Raw genomic sequence first — 21,907 nt, forward strand, 5'->3', positions numbered from 1 at the left:
CAGGCTAATGACCAGATGTGTTTTCCAGTGCCCTACCTCCCATTACAATATTCTGCTGTGCACACTCTATCCTGATATGGATAGAGCTTGGGATGCTCTTGTGATTGTTAGACTGGAGTATTGGTCAGCCCAAGTTCCACTAATGAAAGGAAGGCAGACAACAGTGGCATACTGAGCCCTGGTCTACACTAGGAGTTGAGGTCGAATTTAGCAGCGTTAATTCGATTTAACCCTGCACCCATCCACACGACGAAACCCTTTTTTTCAACTTAAAGGGCTCTTAAAATTGATTTCCTTACTCCACCCCGACAAGGGGATTAGCGCTGAAATCGGCCTTGCTGGGTTGAATTTCGGGTACTGTGGACGCAATTAGATGGTATTGGCCTCTGGGAGTTATCCCAGAGTGCTCCATTGTGACCGCTCTGGACAGCACTCTCAACTCAGATGCACTGGCCTGGCAGACAGGAAAAGGCCCACGAACTTTTGAATTTCACTTCCTGTTTGGCCAGTGTGGCAAGCTGCAGGTGAGTGCAGAGCTCATCAGGAGAGGTGACCATGATGGAGTCCCAGAATCTCAAAAGAGCTCCAGCATGGACCGAACGGGAGGTATGGGATCTGATCGCTGTACGCGGAGAGGAATCCGTGCTATCCGAACTCCGTTCCAGTTTTCGAAATGCCAAAACATTTGTCAAAATCTCCCAGGGCATGAGGGACAGAGGCCATAACAGGGACCCGAAGCAGTGCCACGTGAAACTTAAGGAGCTGAGGCAAGCCTACCAGAAAACCAGAGAGGTCAGAGCCCAAAACATGCTGCTCTATGACGAGCTGCATGCCATTTTAGGGGGTTCAGCCACCACTACCTCAACCGTGTTGTTTGATTCCTTCAATGGAGATGGAGGCAATACGGAAGCAGGTTTTGAGGACGAGGAAGATGATGATGATGATGATGAGGTTGTAGATAGCTCACAGCAAGCGAGTGGATAAACCAGTTTTCCCAACAGCCAGGAACAGTTTCTCACCCTGGACCTGGAGCCAGTACCCCCCGAACCCACCCAAGGCTGCCTCCCGGACCCGCCAGGTGGAGAAGGGACCTCTGGTGAGTGTACCTTTTTCAATAGTATACATGGTTTAAAAGCAAGGGTGTTTAATGATTAATTTGCCCTGGCATTCGCAGCCAGTACAGCTACTGGAAAAGTCTGTTAACGTGTCTGGGGATGGAGCGGAAATCCTCCAGGGACAGCTCCATAAAGCTCTCCTGGATGTACTCCCAAAGGCTTTGCAAAAGGTTTCTGGGGAGGGCAGCCTTATTCCGTCCACCATGGTAGGACACTTTACCACGCCAGGCCAGTAGCACGTAGTCGGAATCATTGCAGAACAAAGCATTGCAGGGTATGTTTGCTGGCGTTCAAACAACATCCATTTTTTATCTCTCTGTGTTATCCTCAGGAGAGGGATATCATTCATGGTCACCTGGTTGAAATAGAGTGCTTTTCTTAAGGGGATATTCAGAGGTGGCCATTCCTGCTGGGCTGTTTGCCTGTGGCTGAACAGAAATGTTCCCCACTGTTAGACACGGGGAGGAGGGAGGGGCTAGCCACGTTGTGGGGGGAGGCAAAATGTGACCTTGTAACGAAAGCACATGTGCTATGTATGTAATGTTAACAGCAAGGTTTACCGTGAAAAAATGTACCCATTGTTCTATAAAATGTGTCTTTTTAAATACCACTGTCCCTTTTTTTTCCTCCACCAGTTGCATGTGTTTCAAGGATCACAGGATCTTCTCCTTCCCAGAGGCTAGCGAAGATTAGAAGGTGAAAAAAACGCACTCGTGATGAAATGTTCTCTGAGCTCATGCTGTCCTCCCACACAGACAGAGCACAGATGAATGCATGGATGCAGACAATGTCAGAGTGCAAGAAAGCACAAAATGACTGGGAGGAGAGGTGGTGGGCTGAAGAGAGTAAGTGGCAGGATGAAGAGAGGGCTGAAACTGAAAGGTGGCGGCAGCGTGATGAGAGGAGGCAGGATTCAATGCTGAGGTTGCTGGAGGATCAAACTAATATGCTCCAGCGTATGGTTGAACTGCAGGAAAGGCAGCAGGAGCACAGACCACCACTACAGCCCCTGTGTAACCAACCGCCCTCCTCCCCAAGTTCCATAGCCTCCTCACCGAGATGTCCAAGAATGCAGTGGGGGGGGCCCTCCAGCCACCCAGCCACTCCACCCCAGAGGATTGCCCAAGCAACAGAAGGCTGGCATTCAATAAGTTTTAAAATTTTAAACTTTTAAAGTGCTGTGTGGCCTTGTCCTTCCCTCCTCCACCACCCCTCCCAGGCTACCTTGGCAGTTATCCCCCTATTTCTGTGATGAATTAATAAAGAATGCATGAATGTGAAGCAACAACGACTTTATTGCCTCTGCAAGCGGTGATCGAAGGGAGGAGGGGAGGGTGGTTAGCTTACAGGGAAGTAGAGTGAACCAAGGGGAGAGGAGTTTCATCAAGGAGAAACAAACAGAACTTTCACACCATAGCCTGGCCAGTCATGAAACTGGTTTTCAAAGCTTCTCTGATGCGCACTGCACCCTCCTGTGCTCTTCTAACTGCCCTGGTGTCTGGCTGCGCTTAACCAGCGGCTAGGCGATTTGCCTCAACCTCCCACCCCGCCATTAACGTCTCCCCCTTACTCTCACAGAAATTGTGGAGCGCACAGCAAGCAGTAATAACAGTGGGAATATTGGTTTCGCTGAGGTCTAACCGAGTCAGTAAACTGCGCCAGCACACTTTTAAACATCCAAATGCACATTCTACCACCATTCTGCATTTGCTCAGCCTGTAGTTGAACAGCTCCTGACTACTGTCCAGGGTGCCTGTGTATGGCTTCATGAGGCATGGCATTAAGGGGTAGGCTGGGTCCCCAAGAATAACTATAGGCATTTCAACTTCCTCAAAGGTTATTTTCTGGTCTGGGAATAAAGTCCCTTCCTGCAGCTTTTGAAACAGACCAGAGTTCCTGAAGATGCGAGCGTCATGTACCTTTCCTGGCCATTCCACGTTGATGTTGGTGAAACGTCCCTTGTGATCCACCAGTGCTTGTAGCACTATTGAAAAGTACCCCTTGCGCTTTATGTACTCGCCGGCTTCGTGCTCCGATGCCAAGATAGGAATATGGGTTCCGTCTATGGCCCCACCACAGGTAGGGAATCCCATTGCAGCAAAGCCATCCACTATGACCTGCACATTTCCCGGAGTCACTACCCTTGATATCAGCAGATCTTTCATTGCGTTGGCTACTTGCATCACAGCAGCCCCCACAGTAGATTTGCCCACTCCAAATTGATTCCCAACTGACCGGTAGCTGTCTGGTGTTGCAACCTTCCACAGGGCTATTGCCACTCGCTTCTCAAATGTGAGGGCTGCTCTCATCTTGGTATTCTTGTGCCTCAGGGCAGGGGAAAGCAAGTCACAAAGTTCCATGAAAGTGCCCTTACGCATGCGAAAGTTTCGCAGCCACTGGGAATCGTCACAGACCTGTAATGCTATGTGATCCCACCAGTCTTTGCTTGTTTCCCGGGCCCAGAATCAGTGTTCCACCGCATGAACCTGCCCCATTAGCACCATGATGCCCACATTACCAGGGCCAGTGCTTTGAGAGAAGTCTGGGTCCATGTCCTCATCACTCTTGTCACTGCACTGACGTCGCCTACTTACCCGGTTTCGCTTTGCCAGGTTCTGGTGCTACATATACTGCTGGATAATGTGTGTGGTGTTTAATGTGCTCCTAATTGCCAAAGTGATCTGAGCAGGCTCCATGCTTGCTGCGGTATGGTGTCTGCACAGAAAAAAGGCGCGGAACGATTGTCTGCCATTGCTCTGACGGAGAGAGGGGCGACTGACGACATGGCTTACAGGGCTGGCTTACAGGGAATTAAAATCAACAAAGGGGGTGGCTTTACATCAAGGAGAAACAAAAACAACTGTCACACAGAATGGCCCCCTCAAGGATTGAACTCAAAACCCTGGGTTTAGCAGGCCAATGCTCAACTCACTGAGCTATCCCTCCCCCTGGTATTTCAGGCAGGACTGAATCTCCATTAAACTTTTCAAGGTGCCCCTGACAGATCTCACCGAAACGATTTTCGGCTGTTGATTTCACAGAGGGAGGGCGGGGGAGCAAATGAATACAAAACAAATCTGGTGTATTTCTTGTTTTGATCCACTCTATCTTTTACATCTTTGGCTGGCAGCAGACGGTGCAGTAGGACTGCTAGCCATCCTCATCTCCTGGCTGCTCGGCAGAAGACGGTGCAATAGGACTACTAGCCATCCTCATCTCCTGCATGCTCGCCATGAGACGGTACAATAGGACTGCCGGCAGGACTAAAGAGAATGACCTGGTCGAGTCACTCCTATTTTAGTCTCTGCGCCCATGTCTGCCCAGGCGCTCCTGACTGACCTTACCGAGACGGCCAGGAGCACCTCGGACATGACGACGATGGCTATCAGGCCTATTGCACTGTCTGCTGCCACAAGGCAATGGGTTGCGGCTGTGTAGCAATGCAGTACCGCGTCTGACAGTAGCCAGGAGACGTATGGTGACAGTGAGCTGAGCGGGCTCCAAGCTTGCCATGGTATGGCGTCTGCACAGGTAACTCAGGAAAAAAGGCGCGAAACGATTGTCTGCCGTTGCTTTCACGGAGGGAGGGCCTGACGACATGTACCCAGAACCACCCGCGATAATGTTTTTGCCCCATTAGGCATTGGGATCTCAACCCAGAATTCCAATGGGTGGCGGAGACTGTGGGAACTGTGGAATAGCTACCCACAGTGCAACGCTCCGGAAGTCGACGCTAGCCTCGGTATTGTGGAAGCACTCCGCCAAGTTAATGCACTTAATGCACATAGAGCATTTTGTGTGGGGACATACACAATTGACTATATAAAAATGATTTCTAAAAAACTGACTTCTATAAATTCAACCTTATTTTATAGTGTAGACATACCCTGAGACTCAGCAGGGAGGCTTATCATTAAGGTAGAGTGGGGAACTTTAGAGTATGTGACGCAGAAGCCTGAACACCAGAAATGGCATGCAGACTTATGGTTGGGAATGGCTGCTGTACCGCAATCAAAATTACCATCATGTATGCAAAAGAATATTTAATTGTTTAATAAGATGCTTCTCTGTTTTTTAAAGATGTAATGTGAATTTTCACAGTCCACTACAGTATGGATACTATTTTAGCACAAGATAAGAAGTACATTTTTAGTAATTCTTGGGGAAAATGTCTTGGAAGAACTGAAACTGAATGTATACTCAGACAAATGGCTTACCACAACCCACACAGAGAAACATCTGATTAAATGTTTTCATAGTTTAAAGGGTGAAAAATGCTGAAATTATTTTCTGTTCAGAGGGGGGTTTCGCTTTCAGGTGTATGATATTTTCAGTGACGTCTTAAATGAAAAAAGATTTTCTTATTAAATCTTGGTGTTTTCTTTGTGGGTTATGAAGCAATTGCTTCCAGCTGGTGAATATATTTATTGAAAGTCTGACAGAAATTCCTCATTATGTGTACACATGGCCTGACACAAAATGAGAATTTCCATAATCACCTATGTAAATTAAGAAAAATATTATTTCTTGGAAAACCAAGAAGATTCCTTAGCAAATCACATTTTCTTTGGCTCAAACTAATTTGCTGCTTTTGCTAAGCTAGTTAATAAAAATACTCGGGATTTTCTTACTACACTGGTCTGTTTTCACATAAGTAAAAAAGTGCAGAGACCTCCTTTCATTTTGAAATTTGAATCATAACATATATTTGACAATGTAACCTCAGCTCAACTCCTGGTGAAAATTCCCCACTATGTTAAAAAAGTCAGGGCTGGATGCAACAGATTATTGAGGGGTGTATGAAAGAAAGGGGTGTATGAAAGATATAAGAACTCCCACTGTGGGTTCTCAAATAGCTTCTTCTGTCTGCTTGCTTTACCTGCTGCTTTTCCTGTAGCTCCATAGTAGCTCAAGGACAGCTGGATTCCATTTTCCAAAGTGGCTGAAAAAGATCCAAACTTGCTCACAGCTTTCTTTTGATTTATTAATTTTCCTTAAAAAAAAAAAAAGAAGACAAATGTGGATTTAAAGAGGAAAAAAATACATATATGAATTGCTGAACTGTAATCTATTGGCTACTATGTGCACCACTACCTACTTGTGGTTGGACTGTGTAAACCCCTTACTAATAGTGACAACCAGTCTCTTTGTGTTACTGGAGCCAAACATCCTCGGCTCCTTCTCCTACTCTGCATATGAAGCTTAGCTGACAGCCATGTCATTTTTATATGTGCAGGCATGGATTTGCTACCTCACGAATGGTGTAACATGCAGAGCACCTCAGGGATCAACCTCACAAACTTCCAAATCCTTCATTAACCTACATCCTATCATACAGGATCCTTTTGCAAACAGTTTAGGGCCAAATTCTACCCTTATATATATCAGGATAAGTAAGGAGCAGCTCCACTGACTTCAATGAGTCTTTTGCCTGAATAAATAAAAAGAAAGGATTTGCTGTCCTTAATTGCATTACTGGATCAGACCATTGGTTCATCTACTCCATTATCTAAGCATGGCTTATACTTGATGGTTTAAAGAAAGACAAAACAAAACAAGATCAAAAATACTTCTAGCTAGATGCAAAATGCTGTATATTAATGATAAAAATTCCTTCCTAATCCCCGAAGCAACTAGCTGAAGTCCTGAAGCATGAAATGTGATCAAACACCAGGATGTATAATTATTATTTGTCATAAAATTATCCAACACTTTTTAAAGTGAAGCTGAAATATATAACCTATAACCTCTTATTAAGATGAATTATGTAATATGTTAAATAGTATTTTTAAAAATGTGTTTTAAATGTAAGTACCATTGTTTAATTGAATCATCCCCGTGCACTCATAGAATGGGATACTTTAAAAAGACAGGAACAGTCAGGTTTTTCTGGTAATTGTTTTGCTTAATAATCTTCTATTATTTTAGTTATGTATTTAGATTTTTTAAAAGGTCCTATCCTAGCTTATAGGTGCATGTTGTCTACTTTTATTACAAAAATTATAGACAGCTACAGTAGCTGATTAAAAAATTCCCCACCCATGCAAAACAGAAGGACTGAGCATTTGTCCCCATTTACACCCTTCCAATCATCCTTTCCTTAAAATCCTGGAAAAACAGATAAGCAATCACTGAAGATCAACAGACCCAAATTCTGTCAAACCAAGAGAGGAGAAAAACAGAATCAAGAACGCCACCTTTCCAGCAACCTCCTCCTGTTCAACCCATTAACCTGCTAGCTCAAACATCTCAGCTGATCTTAATTGCTATGTTCACATGGAGAGAGGTAACTGATGGTTACCAAACAATTTAGGGCCCTTTATGTCAAAACCTGTCACCTTGTATTACAACCAGAAAAGAAAAGGTAAAGGAAACCAGAGATCCTTTTCAGAGGAGCTGGCAGCGCCACCTATAAAGTTGCCCAATGCTTCCCATTATAAGACCCTGTTTTCAGTTGCTTATAACTCTGTCAACCTTTGACTGTTTGGAATGAAATTTTCCATTCTGGGTGTCTGACTCAGGCTGAATTTTTTTGGAACATTTCAGCCAAACAGGTCAGCTGTTTTGGAGAGTGAGGCTAGGGAAAAATGCAGTTATTTTGCCTATGTTAAAAAATTCTGGTGATCTTTTAGTTGAGAAGCACTAACGTTCCCATGCTCTGGAGCAAGGACTTGAACACTGGGGCAGGTGTTGACTATACCGCACCATATATATATACACACATGATTTTCTTTGTAAATCAAATACACCAGAGATAATCTGTCTTTCATCCCAGATTAGAAACTGCACCTTTGTTTGCCTTGTGAGTCAGATCTACATCCTTCTGTATGTGGAAAACATCTCTTGTTCTATTGTAAATTCTAAATACTGTAAAATGCTTATGTATAACCAAAGAATATGTAGGCAGCTGCAACAGCACAGGACCCAGCAAACAGAGCTGTAAATGGGAGTTTGAGTGGGAGTCTGAAAGGGGAGTTTGGGGGGAAGACTAAAAGCGAGGCAAAGGAAAAGACAGGCTAGTGAAGTGAGTGTGTGGTGTTCTGGCAGTGTTTTCATGCTCGTTGGGGGTTTGTTTTGCTGTGGGTGGGTGTTTTGGTTTGGTTTGTGTTTCCCAGACTAACAGGACTTAAGTGAGAAGGCTATGACAGACACAGAGGCAGCAGTGATAGTGACCCAAGTAGTGGAAGACACTATGAAGATAAATGGATGTAGAAGCTGTGGCATGTACATGATCCTGGAGGGGGTACCTGTAACTAATTTCGTCTGCATGAAGTGCCGCCTGATAGAGCTGATGGAAGAGTAGATCCTAGGATTGGAGATGCAGGGGGAGACTCTGCTTGAGTTTAGAAGGGGGTTTGAGCAGATGATGGAGCAAAGACATGCAAAGGCTGAAGGGAAAAGCTCAGACTTGCAGATGGAAGCAGGACTGAAGAACTCTGAGGGGATACTGCTGGATGAGGAAAGTGAACAGTGGAAGCATGTGACTAGCAGAACCAGGCAGAGGAAAAGATGGGGCAGTGAAGGAGAAATAGAGCTCAGGAACAGGTTTGCAGAGTTGGAAAATGAAGAAGGGGAACAGCAGCTGGTCACTGAAGGTGAGAGGGCAAGGAAAAAGAGAAGATCAGATAGTTCTATTGGAAGAGGGCAAGAGTCAATGGAGATAACACCAAATATGAGCCCCAGGAGGATATGGGATGGGTTGCAGAGGATTGCAAGGGACAATAGGAATCGAGAGGACTTGCGGCCAGATGGAACAGGGGATAGACTGGAGAATCGCACCATCACCAGGAAAAGGCAGGTCTATGTGACTGGGGACTCCTTACTGAGAAGAACAGACAGGCCTGTAACAAGAGCTGATCCAGAGAACAGAAGGGTATGCTGTCTGCCGGGTGCTAAGATACGGGATGTGGACCTGAGGCTGAAGAGGATCCTAATGGGAGCGGGAAAGAATCCATTGATTATCCTTCATGTGGGAACAAATGATACGGGTAGATTCTCGCTGAAACATATCAAGGGAGAGTATGCCAGGCTGGGGAAGACGCTAAAGGAAATCGAGACTCAGGTGATCTTCAGTGGGATTCTGCCTGTTCCTGGAGAAGGGCAACCAAGGTGTGACAAGATTATGATGCTCAACAGATGGCTTAGGCAGTGGTGCTATAAGGAGGGCTTTGGGATGTATGGCCACTGGGAAGCATTCATGGACAGAGGACTGTTCTCTTGGGATGGACTTCACCTGAGTAAGGAGGGAAATAGACTTCTAGGATGGAGGATGGCACAACTGATTAAGAGAGCTTTAAACTAGAAATTTGGGGGAGATGGTTGGGAAATGTCCAGGCAATCTCCACGCCAGTTATTCTCTTTGAAAGGGAAGAAAACGAAGTAAGAAAGGATACAACCTTGGGTAGGAGAATGGACATAAGGCAGAAGGGCATTGTACATACCAATCTAATAGGTAATATTGGCGGTAGAATGTCTGTGCCCAATTGGGTAAAGAATGTGAGCAAAGCCAAACGGCAAAAATTAAGATGTTTGTACACTAATGCGAGGAGCCTAGGTAATAAAATGAAGGAACTAGAGTTACTGGTGCAGGAAGTGAAACCAGATATTATAGGGATAACAGAAACATGGTGGAATAGTAGTCATGACTGGAGTACAGGTATTGAAGGGTATGTGCTGTTTAGGAAAGACAGAAATAAAGGCAAAGGTGGTGGAGTAGCATTGTATATCAATGATGAGGTAAACTGTAAAGAATAAGAAGTGATGGAATGGATAAGATAGAGTCTGTCTGGGCAAAAATCACATTGGGGAAGAAAGCTACTAGAGCCTGCCCTGGGATAGTGCTTGGGGTGTGCTATAGACCGCCAGGATCCGATGTGGATATGGATAGAGACCTCTTTAATGTTTTTAAAGAAGTAAATACTAATGGGAATTGTATGATCATGGGAGACTTAACTTCCCAGATATAGACTGGAGGATAAGTGCTAGTAATAATAATAGGGCTCAGATTTTCCTGGATACGACAGCTGATGGATTCCTTCACCAAGTAGTTGCTGAACTGACAAGAGAGGATGCAATTTTAGATTTGGTTTTGGTGAGCAGTGAGGACCTCATAGAAGAAATGATTGTAGGGGACAACCTTGGTTCGAGCGATCATGAGCTAATTCAGTTCAAACTAAATGGAAGGATAAACAGAAATAGATCTGTGACTAGGGTTTTTGATTTCAAAAAGGCTAACTTTAAAAAATTAAGGGAATTATTTAGGGAAGTGGATTGGATTGAAAAACTTGTGGATCTAAAGGGGGAGGAGGCCTGGGATTACTTCAAGTCAAAGTTGCAGAAACTATCAGAAGCCTGCATCCCAAGAAAGGGGAAAAAATTCATAGGCAGGAGTTGTAGACCAAGCTGGATGAGCAAGCATCTCAGAGAGGTGATTAAGAAAATGCAGAAAGCCTACAAGGAGTGGAAGATGGGCGGGATTAGCAAGGAAAGCTACCTTACCGAGGTCAGAACATGTAGGGATAAAGTGAGAAAGGCCAAAAGCCATGTAGAGTTGGACCTTGCAAAGGGAATTAAAAGCAACAGTAAAAGGTTCTATAGCCATATAAATAAGAAGAAAACAAAGAAAGAAGAAGTGGGACCACTTAACACTGAGGATGGAGTAGAGGTTAAGGATAATCTAGGCATGGCCAATATCTAAACAAATACTTTGCCTAAGTCTTTAACGAGGCTAATGAGGAGCGTAGGGATAATGGTAGGACGACAAATGTGAAAGAGGATATGAAGGTAAATATTACCACATCCGAGGTAGAAGCCAAACTCGAACAGCTTGATGGGGTTAAATCAGGGCCCCCAGATAATCTTCATCCAAGAATATTAAAGGAACTGGCACATGAAATTGCAAGCCTGTTAGCAAGAATTTTTAATGAATCTGTAAACTCAGGGGTTGTACCGTATGACTGGAGAATTGCTAACATAGTTCCTATTTTTAAGAAAGGTAAAAAATGTGATCCGGGTAACTACAGGCCTGTTAGTTTGACATCTGTAGTATGCAAGGTCTTGGAAAAAATTTTGAAGGAGAAAGTAGCTAAGGACATTGAGGTCAATGGTAACTGGGACAAAATACAACATGGCTTTACAAAAGGTAGATCATGTCAAACCAACCTGATCTCCTTCTTTGAGAAAATAACAGATTTTTTTGACAAAGGTAACGCAGTAGATCTAATTTACCTCGATTTCAGTAAAGCATTTGATACGGTTCCACATGGAAAATTATTAGCTAAATTGGAAAAGATGGGGGTCAATATGAAAATTGAAAGGTGGATAAGGAACTGTTTAAAGGGGAGACTACAGCGAGTCACGCTGAAGGGTGAACTGTCAAACTGGAAGGAGGTTACTAGTGGAGTTCCTCAGGGATCGGTTTTGGGACGAATCTTATTTAATCTTTTTCTTACTGACCTTGGCACAAAAAGTGGGAATGTGCTAATAAAGTTTGCGGATGACAAAAAGCTGGGAGGTATTGCCAATACAGAGAAGGACCGGGATATCATACAGGAAGATCTGGATGACCTTGTAAACTGGAGTAATAGTAATAGGATAAAATTTAATAGTGAGAAGTGCATTTAGGGATTAATAACAAGAATTTCTGTTATAAACTGGGGACACATTACTTGGAAGTAACAGAGGAGGAGATGGACCTCGGAGTATTGGTCGATCACAGGATGACTATGAGCCGCCAATGTGATATGGCCGTCAAAAAAACTAATGCGGTCTTGGGATGCATCAGGCGAGGTATTTCCAGTAGAGATAAGGAGGTGTTTAGTACCATTATACAAGGCACTGGTGAGACCTCATCTGGAATATTGTGTGCAGTTCTGGTCTCCCATGTTTAAGAAGGATGAATTCAAACTGGAACAGGTACAGAGAAGGGCTACTAGGATGATCCGAGGAATGGAAAACCTCTCTTATGAAAGGAGACTCAATGAGCTTGGCTTGTTTAGCCTAACTAAAAGAAGGCTGAGAGGAAATGTGATTGCTATCTATAAATATATCAGAAGGATAAATACCAGGGAGGGAGAAGAATTATTTAAGCTCAGTACCAATGTGACACAAGAACAAATGGATATAAACTGGCCTTCGGGAAGTTTAGACTTGAAATTAGATGAAGGTTTCTAACCATCAGTAGAGTGAAGTTCTGGAACAGCCTTCCAAGGGAAGCAGTGGGGGCAAACGACATATCTGGCTTCAAGACAAAGCTTGATAAGTTTATGGAGGAGATGATATGATGGTATAGCCTAATTTTGGCAATTAATTGATCTTCGACTACTCGCTGTAGACATGCCCAATGGCCTGTGATGGATGTTAGATGGGGTGGGATCTGAATTACTACAGAGAATTCTTTCCTGGGTGTCTGGCTGGTGAGTCTTGCCCACATGCTCAGGGTTTAGCTGATTGCCATATTTGGGGTCGGGAAGGAATTTTCCACCAGGGGAGATTGGCAGAGGCCCTGGGGGTTTTTTGCTTTCCTCTGCAGCATTGGGCACGGGTCACTAGCTGGAGGATTCTCTGCACCTTGACGTCTTTAAACCACAATTTGAGGACTTCAATAGCTCAGACATAAGTTAGGGGTTTGTTACAGGAGTTGGTGGGTGAGATTCCGTGGCCTGCATGGTGCAGGAGGTCAGACTAGATGATCATAATGGTCCCTTCTGACCTTAAAGTGTATGTTTCTGTGATAGAGTATGTCCTCCAAATTTAGAAGATTATATTGATTTTGTTTGCTTTCATTGTAAGTAATTGTTGCACTCTAGAAGTAATAGGAATTGTCTAGCACAAGGAAGAAGAAATGTTAAAAGATATAAAACAGGGTATAACTTTGGGATATTAAGAGATATTACTTAAAAGGGGAGATTCCAGTTGATAGTAGGAGCTAATAATGATATTCAATCCTTGAAATGAACCAAGTTTAAAAAGCTGCTCATATGAAAAGGATTAAAGAAATTTGTTATACATGAATGCCATCTACTGGATACCAATGGAAGCAGCAAGAAACTGAAAGAGCTAAAACTAAGCTCTCACTTGGCATGGGTCCAATAGCAATATGTGGTTGGCTCCCTCCTATGAGCCCTGAAACTTGGGTATATAAACTGAAGACACCATGTGATGAAGAGAACTGACTGAACCCAACACAAGAAAGTGCAGAATCCTAAGTGCAAGCGACCGATGCCCGTCCCAGATGTGTGGAAAGGACTCTCCCCCGTCCCAGGGTTAAGAGGGTAACAGGAAGTGGTGAGATTTCATTTCAATGATTGTATTTCCCTTTCTATTCTTTGACATAAAGGACCGTAGTTATCTTGCTGAATCTATACTCTAGTGCAGAAGTGGCCAACCTGTGGCTGCAGAGCCGCATGCGGCTCTTCAGAAGTTAATATGCAGCTCCTTGCATAGGCGCTGACTCCGAGGCTGGAACTACAGATGCTAGCTTTCCAGTGTGGTGTGGGGTGCTCACTGCTCAACCCCCTGCTCTGCCCCAGGTCCTGCCACCACTCCACCCCTTCTCCCAAGGCCCCTGCCCCTTCTCCCGAGCCTGCCAGACCTCGCTCCTCCCCACTCCCCACCAGAGCCTCCTGCACACTGCAAAACAATTGATTGCGGCGGGCAGGAGGTGTGGGGAGGGAGGGGGAGGTGCTGATTGGCGGGCCTGCCAGTGGGCGGGAGGCGCTGGAGGCTGGAGGGGGTTAGCAGATGAGGGGCTGCTGACGTATTACTGTGGCTCTTTGGCAATGTTCACTGGTAAATTCTGGCTCCTTCTCAGCCTCAGGTTGGCCACCCCTGCTCTAGTGAGACGTCAGGTAACCATATTTTAGATTCTAACTCCTATATAAGTCCAAACAAAATGGCCTAAGAGAGACTGAAAACAATTACTTTAAGCAATAGCTTTTAATATTCTAAACCTGTCCCTTTTGAACCGATCCATTCAAACTTACTAATCACACTCTTCAAAGTGTCTTAAAGATAAATACATCCTTGGAAGTATGATAAATATGTTAGGTATTAAGAATTGTAAGTAAATGTAATTAGAAATCTTGGGAATTTGCCTTATTCTTGAATAGAACGGCTGAACCTCAACTTTAGTCTGTGATGATCACTTGCGAGAATGTATCGTACATGTAGTACACACAACTGGTTTCATCTACATTTGTGTGGTCAGCTGTTTGTTCTGGGTGAATTAATGCATTGTTGGCTGGTAAAGAATAGCAAGGGTCCTGATCTGAGAAATACTGTTCAAGTTAAAATTTGACCTGCCAAGAACCCAGCGTTCAACTAATAAGCCAATGCTCTCTGGACGCAATAAAAAAGGGTTATCCCATTTGATTCCATTATATATTGGTAAACCTAGTTTGTTAGAGTTCAGCTTTAAAATCTAACTGGCACCATGCATGGCAAATTCACAAACTGATCCCCTTTCAATCTTACAACTCCCAGGTACACCTGAAGTCAATGGGAGCTGTGCTTTGAAAATATAAAGTGCTGTATACTGCTAAGTACTCTGAAAAATCAGGTCCTAGGTGTCTCTAATTGAGTGCCCAAATTAGTGGGTATTTTTGAGCTTGATTTCTCTGTGCCTCTGTTTCCCATCTGTAAAACGAGGATAATACCGCCTCCTCATCTAACAGGAGCACTGTGAACATAAATTCATTTATGTTTGTGAAATACTGATACTATAACAATAAGTGTAATAGAAAATGCTATTAGGAAATTAATAATTCTGTTTTCAGAGCAGGGTTTGAATAGTAAATGAGGCCTGGGGCCACACACTGAAAAATAAGTAGAAAACAAAATACGGAATTAATGAACACTGTTCATCTTGTGCACTGAATGAGGCAGCAGCAACCTTAATTCTGGCATCTCCTAATTTTTCAGTGTTTAATAATTTTCTCAGTAATGTTCTTTTAATGTATTTTTGAACGTGTAATAAAAATATAAAGTGAATGTTTACATATTGATATTGTCATTAACCAAATGCATGAACTGAAAGGTTAAAACAATACTTATTCAAAATACCTTAAATGATCTTTCCCATGCTTTCTAGTGCTTAGGGTTTTTTATGGGTTATGTTCATGTTATGGTGTAGATATAATTATAATAATCACTGTATATAATTATAATAATCAAATCTATAAAGCAATAGTATTGTGTGGGACAGACAGTTCCTTGGTTACATAGATGTGAGTTGAAATTTATGTAACTCACACAGGCATTGTCTACACTTGTGGTATCATATAGGGTACACGTAGCCACACACCACAGTGAAAAGCAGGCTGCATCCATACTGAAGAGTGTAGCTATATACAGCAGTGAAAGGCTCCAGCTGGGGGAGCTGTTATCTATTAGTTCATGCATCTGGCCACTAGGTGGAGGCACTGACTGCAAAAAATCCCAGGGCTCATTAGCCGTAAATTGGGTCACTGAGCTCACAACAAGAGTGGAATAAGGGGATCTTCATTGGGGATTTCAAGTGCCCGAGGAGGGGGCTACATTTAGATACTATTGCAGAGTTCTAGGCTTCTGTATGGTTTCATTTGCACAACTCTGTGAGCAACACAGACCAAAGGAGAAATATAAAACTTCTCATGCCTCAATGATCATGAGACTTCTCCTGGTATGTCCTCCTCTAACACATTCCCCTTCCCCCCGTGTCTTCCCCTCTGCCTTATGCTCTTATTTTCCCTTCAACCCTCTCCCAGTGTCCCTAACCTTTAGCTCCTCTCTGTCTGTTGACACCACCTCTGATCCTCTTCCCACTCTCTGGGTGCCTCCTTTCCCCTCCACCCTGCAACAGAAGCTATAGTATGGGTTACAGTTAGGGCTGTCAATTAATCACAGTTAACTCACATGATTAACTCAAAAAATTAATTGTGATTAATCGGAGTTTTAATCACATTGTTAAACATCAGAATACTAATTGAAATTTATTAATATTTGGGGATGTTTTTCTACATTTTCAAATATATTGATTTGAATTACAACACAGAATACCAAGTTTACACTGCTCTCTTTATATTATTATTTTTATTACAAATATTTGCACTGTGAAAATGATAAACAAAAGAAACAGTATTTTTTAATTCACCTCATACAAGTACTGTAGTGCAATCTCTTTGTTGTGAAAGTGCAACTTACAAATGTAGATTTTTCGTGTTACATAACTGCACTCAAAAACAAAACAATGTAAAACTTCAGAGCCTACAAGTATACTCAGTCCTATTTCTTGTTCAGCCTATCGCTAAAACGAACAAGTTTGTTTACATCTACAGGAGATAATGCTGGCCTGCTCTTATTTACAGTGTCACCAGAAAGTGAGAACAAGCATCTGCATGGCACTTTTGTAGCCAGCATTGCAAGGTATTTACATGCCAGATATGCTAAACAGTCGTATGCCCCTTCATGCTTCAGCCACCATTCCAGAGGACATGCTTCCATGCGTTAATTAAATTTGTGACTGAACTCCTTGGGGGAGAATTGTATGTCCCCTACCCTGTTTTACCTGCATTCTGCCATATATTTCATGTTATAGCAGTCTCGGATGATGACCTAGCACATGTTCATTTTAAGAACACTTTCTCTGCAGATTTCACAAAACGCAAAGAAGGTACCAGTGTGAGATTTCTAAAGATAGCTACATCACTTGACCCAAGGTTTAAGAATCTGAAATGCCTTCCAAAATCTGAGAGGGATGAGGTGTGGAGCATGCTTTCAGAAGTCTTAAGAGAGCAACACTCCGAAGCGGAAACTACAGAACCCGAACCACAAAAAAAGAAAATCAACCTTCTTCTCTCATCTGACTCAGATGATGAAAATGAACATGTGCCGGTTCGCACTGCTTTGGATTGTTATTGAGCAGAACCTGTCATCAGCATGGACGCATGTCCTCTGGAATGGTGGTTGAAGCATGAAGGGACATATGAATCTTCAGCGCATCTGGCATGTAAATATCTTGCGACGCTGGCTACAACAGTGCCATGAGAACACCTGTTTTCACTTTCCGGTGACATTGTGAACAAGAAGAAGGCAGCATTATCTCCTGAAAATGTAAACAAACTTGTTTGAGTGATTGGCTGAACAAGAAATAGGACTGAGTGGACTTGTAGGCTCTAAAGTTTTACATTATTTTATTTTTGAATGCAGTTTTTTTTGTACATAATTCTACATTTGTAAATTCAACTTTCATGAATTTACATTAGGTGAATTGAAAAATACTATTTCTTTTGTTTTTTACAGTGCAAATATTTGTAATAAAAAATAAATATAAAGTAAGCACTGTAAACTTTGTATTCTGTGTTATAATTGAAATCAATATATTTGAAAATGTAGAAAACATCCAAAAATATTTAAATAAATGGTATTCTATTATTGTTTAACAGTGTGATTAATCGTATGATTAATAACAATTATTTTTTTAATCATGCAATTAATCATAATTATTTTTGTTAATTGCTTGACAGCCCTAGTTACAATTACTTCCCACAACATCTTCTCTGCCTCTGTGCACAACAAAGTGGGTGGTGATCAAGCGAGCCAACTGGACCTGTGGTTAGTCATGCCCAGATCCTCAAGTGTGCCAGAGCTCTGATCTGAACACCGGAGGGGGTGAGGGAAGGTTGCTGCATGCCACCTTTGTGTTCCACTGAATCCCAGAGCTGCCAGGAGCACTTCAGCCTGTAAGAAAACTTAGGGCTGCTCTACTTTAGGCCAGTTTTTAATGGCCACCTAAAGGTTGTTACACCAGTGAGGATCACTGAAGAGCACCTCTACAGCTTCTTTGGGCTCCAAATGGGATATAGTGTAGGCATGCATTAGCCCAATGACATTTCAAGCAAAGTACCAGTCAGAATAATAATAGCTACAACATAGCACATTTTCTCTACTTATTCTGTTGCGCTTGATGAATGGCAATGATAGCAAGTAAACTATTCAGCATCTTACAGAAAGTGAAGCTAGACGTTCACTCAGGCTTTGATTTCCTTCCAGTCTTCTCAAATAATGTCCAGTAAAGTGAGTTCATCCTCCCATTCTTCAGTAGAGTACATTTATCTGTTTTCAACTAAACTAACTTTATTTACCTGGTATTATAAATAAGAATTGAAATAATTATTTCATTACTTGCAACATGTCATGCCTTGCATCTAATTACTGGACTATTTTAGATGATTACTCTTTATAGCAGTGATGGTGACTCACTGACCTGGCTCACTCTGCTGCCCTTCCAAAGAGTTGATCATTTCTTGTCCTTCACTTTCTATCAAGCTTTTCTTGGGGTCTGTGATATGAATGAAGAAACTGTGGTGATCCTTTACCACCTTCATTTTTACCAAAGTTGTCCCTGAAAACAATGAAATACAGCCATTTGTAAATGGCTTGCTTTTGTGCCTGCAATTACAGATTGGTGATGCCAACAAGTCAAACAGAGAAATTAGTTAAGATGCTTAAATTGCTTAGTAGGAGTAGTAGGACAAAATTAAGAATAGGAAATTTTAGACTGAATATCAGAAAAATCTTCCTGACAGTCAGATCTATTAGGATGTGAAATAATCTTCCAAAGGAGGTCGTAGAAGCCCCATTTCTTGGGACATTTAAATCCAGATTGGACAAATCACTGGAGCATGTAATGTAGGGAACAACCATGCACTGGTTGCTAAAGGATGGACTAAATAGGACCTAGTTGGTCTCCAGTTCTAATTTTCAGATTCTCTGGTTATCCACCAATTATTAAAATATAACAACAAAATATCAACATTATGATAATACAGAAATACAATGCAATTAGAAACTATGCTCCAAGTTGCCTAAGAAATCATTAATTTAATACAGAGATGTGAAAAGAACTTTATTATAACTGAAAGAAGTCTGAGAATTTTGATACTGAAGAGCAATGATCTAATCAGTTCTACAAACATAATAATTATAAAAAGTTCTCAAGTTAAGAGAACTTTTAAATGGTGTCTATTTCATGAATATTGTTTTCAATTGCACATGCACCCCATCAATCAATCATAAAATGGAATGAAATATAAAGAAAGGAAGACTCACCTTTTTCAAATTTTATCTTTTCTGCTTGGATCTGTCCTCCGTCAGTGGGGAAAAGATATTGACTGGTCCCTGAGACTTGAATGAGATCCTCCCCAACATTATAGCCAAGAAACTGGAAAAAGAAATGTCAGACTATGTGTGGATTGGAAAGGCAGAAGGCATGAAGGAGGCAGATGGAAGACAAGCAAGATTGCTCTCTTCTGGTTATTTTTTTTTGTTCAACCATTCAATGCTATTATACAGTGATTAACATGTAGAATTGTTAAATATTGGCATAGGAAATAGTAGCTTATTTACACTGATACCACTTTCAAATGACTTTAACAAACTATGGGGAAAATTATTCTCTATTACACCGATACACAACCCTATTATTATTAATGGGGGTATCTGGTTACAAGGGAAAGCAGAATTTGGCCCTATATGAACATATAAAATCACTGCTTCACTGATATGCAACCATCCCTGGGGTTAGAGAGTGGTAGATAGGTTGTTTGCTCACCATGTAATAGGGATGAAGGAGAAATTCTGGCCAAGCACACTGAGAGAAACTATTACTCTGATGAAAATAGCCATAGGATCTTTAAGATCCAGATGAAGCGGACAGAACTTTGGTCTTCAAGGTCTTACCCAAAATATCCAAGAATACTAAATGGCATAAAACTTGACTTATCCACAGTGGAAGGCCTAAATTGACTTAAAGGTATTTAAGCCTATGCTTGCAGGAGCTCTAGACGTTTAATATCTGATACTTAGGGTATGTCTACACAGCATAGTAAGCTTGGGTCTGTATGACCTGCACCTATGGACTCAATTCAGAGTAGCAGCCGTGTTAGTCTGTATTCGCAAAAAGAAAAGGAGTACTTGTGGCACCTTAGAGACTAACCAAATTATTTGAGCATAAGCTTTCGTGAGCTACAGCTCATGAAAGCTTATGCTCAAATAATTTGGTTAGTCTCTAAGGTGCCACAAGTACTCCTTTTCTTTTTATGGACTCAATGTTTCCAAGCTCACACTTCAGCATCCACACTGCACTGGAAACCCAGGCCTCATGAACGTGCTGGCATGTCCATGTTGCACTACGCAGACCAAAGTCATAACTTCAGCTTCTTGGGGTTTATGCCATTGTATCCCAGGGTTCCTAGCACCCTCGCCAGCTGTAGCTGCTCTAGGGCTTAGTTCATAGTTGCTTATGGGAAAACTTATCTGTTCATCCCGTGGGAGCTGTGTTTTGGGTGGTAAACCATTTTGTCAGGTTTCAGAGTAACAGCCGTGTTAGTCTGTATTCGTAAAAAGAAAAAAGAAAAGGAGTACTTGTGGCACCTTAGAGACTAACCAGTTTATTTGAGCATGAGCTTTCGTGAGCTCATGCTCAAATAAACTGGTTAGTCTCTAAGGTGCCACAAGTACTCCTTTTCTTTTTTCTTTTTACGAAACCATTTTGTGTCTGCACACTCCCAGCAGATGGAGCCATCAACACTTCTCCTACTCACTTTGTCAGTCCTATTTCGGAAATGAGGCAGATTATCTCCAAAATGCTGGTGAACATTTAAGCAGCAGTTTTTGACCTGCCAAGGCACCTCTCAGAGGCATGTATTGACATGCCAGCCATGACCCAGCTGAGCTGTTCATGCCTGTTGCCTTAGCTGAACATTTCACATATGTAGCCTGGCACTTCCAGAGCAGGGCCACAAACAGACTGGTGGGATCACACTGTCATGTGCACCTGGGATGACCAGCAGTGGCTACACAACTTTTGCATGAAGAAGCAGATGTTCCTAGAGTTTGTGTTCACTTGCCTCGATGTTCCACCATCATGACACCCACATGAGGGATGCCATACAAATCCTGAAGTGGGTAACTATAGCCATCTAGAAGCTGGTTACCCCAACTGCTACAGGGTCCATGGCTAGCCAGTTTGAAGTTGGCAAATAAACTGTGGGGGTTGTGGCAGAGGTTTGTGAGGCCATCAGGAATGTGATGTACCCAAAGATGGTGGGAATTACAAATGTTCCTGAAATAATTGCTAGCTTTGGGGAAATGGGGTTTTCAAACTGTGCTGGGGCCACTGATGGGACTCATGTGCCTACAGTTTGCCTTCTGCAAAGAGCATGCATACTTAACTGCAAAGGGTACTACTCCACCATTATGCAGGTCCTGGTCAACTGCAGGGGCAGATTCATGGACACTGGCAAGGTGTATGATGTCAGGGAGTTCCACAGATCAGGACTTTACCTTCATGGAGAAGCTGGAATATTATTCCCACTGAATGACCCTGTCCCTACTGTTATTCTAGGGAATGCTGCTTACCCTCTGTTGCCATGACTTATGAAATCTTATCCTGATTTCAGAGGACCTGGCAAAAGAAGTTTCAGCTACACACTCAGTAGCTGTAGGATGGTGGTGGAATATGCGTTTGGCAGATTTTGTTGATGGTGCCTTCAAAACCATTTGGATGCCAGTGTCATCAGTGAAATCCGCATTATTGGGGCCTGCTGTGTTCTGCATAATGTCTGCAAGGACAAGGGGGAATCTTTTAGCCAGCAGTGGACTCAAGACACTGATGTGTTTCAAAATTGGTACACACAGCTATATAGTGCACCTGTCATGACTGGTGATGGATCCAGATGCGCCATGGAAATCAGATATGTTTTGTTTGCCTGCATAATAGGTTTGCACGGTCCCTTGCATGAGGGGGAATGAAA

At 42.6% G+C, this 21,907-nt stretch overlaps 1 protein-coding gene across 1 annotated transcript in view; it reads right to left on the reverse strand.

Annotated features, from left to right (window-relative positions):
- Positions 1-21,907, reverse strand: part of SPAG17 (sperm associated antigen 17) — a 292,210-nt gene that overhangs the window by 82,974 nt on the left and 187,329 nt on the right. The window contains exons 21-23 of the mRNA XM_074975143.1: positions 19,203-19,314; positions 18,358-18,495; positions 5,995-6,108 (exon numbers count right to left, since the gene is read on the reverse strand). Coding sequence (XP_074831244.1) covers positions 5,995-6,108; positions 18,358-18,495; positions 19,203-19,314 — 364 coding nt within the window. The remainder of the gene's footprint in view (positions 1-5,994; positions 6,109-18,357; positions 18,496-19,202; positions 19,315-21,907) is intronic.

The sequence above is a fragment of the Natator depressus genome, chromosome 1 (assembly GCF_965152275.1).
Source record: "Natator depressus isolate rNatDep1 chromosome 1, rNatDep2.hap1, whole genome shotgun sequence".
Classification (NCBI taxonomy): domain Eukaryota; kingdom Metazoa; phylum Chordata; order Testudines; family Cheloniidae; genus Natator; species Natator depressus.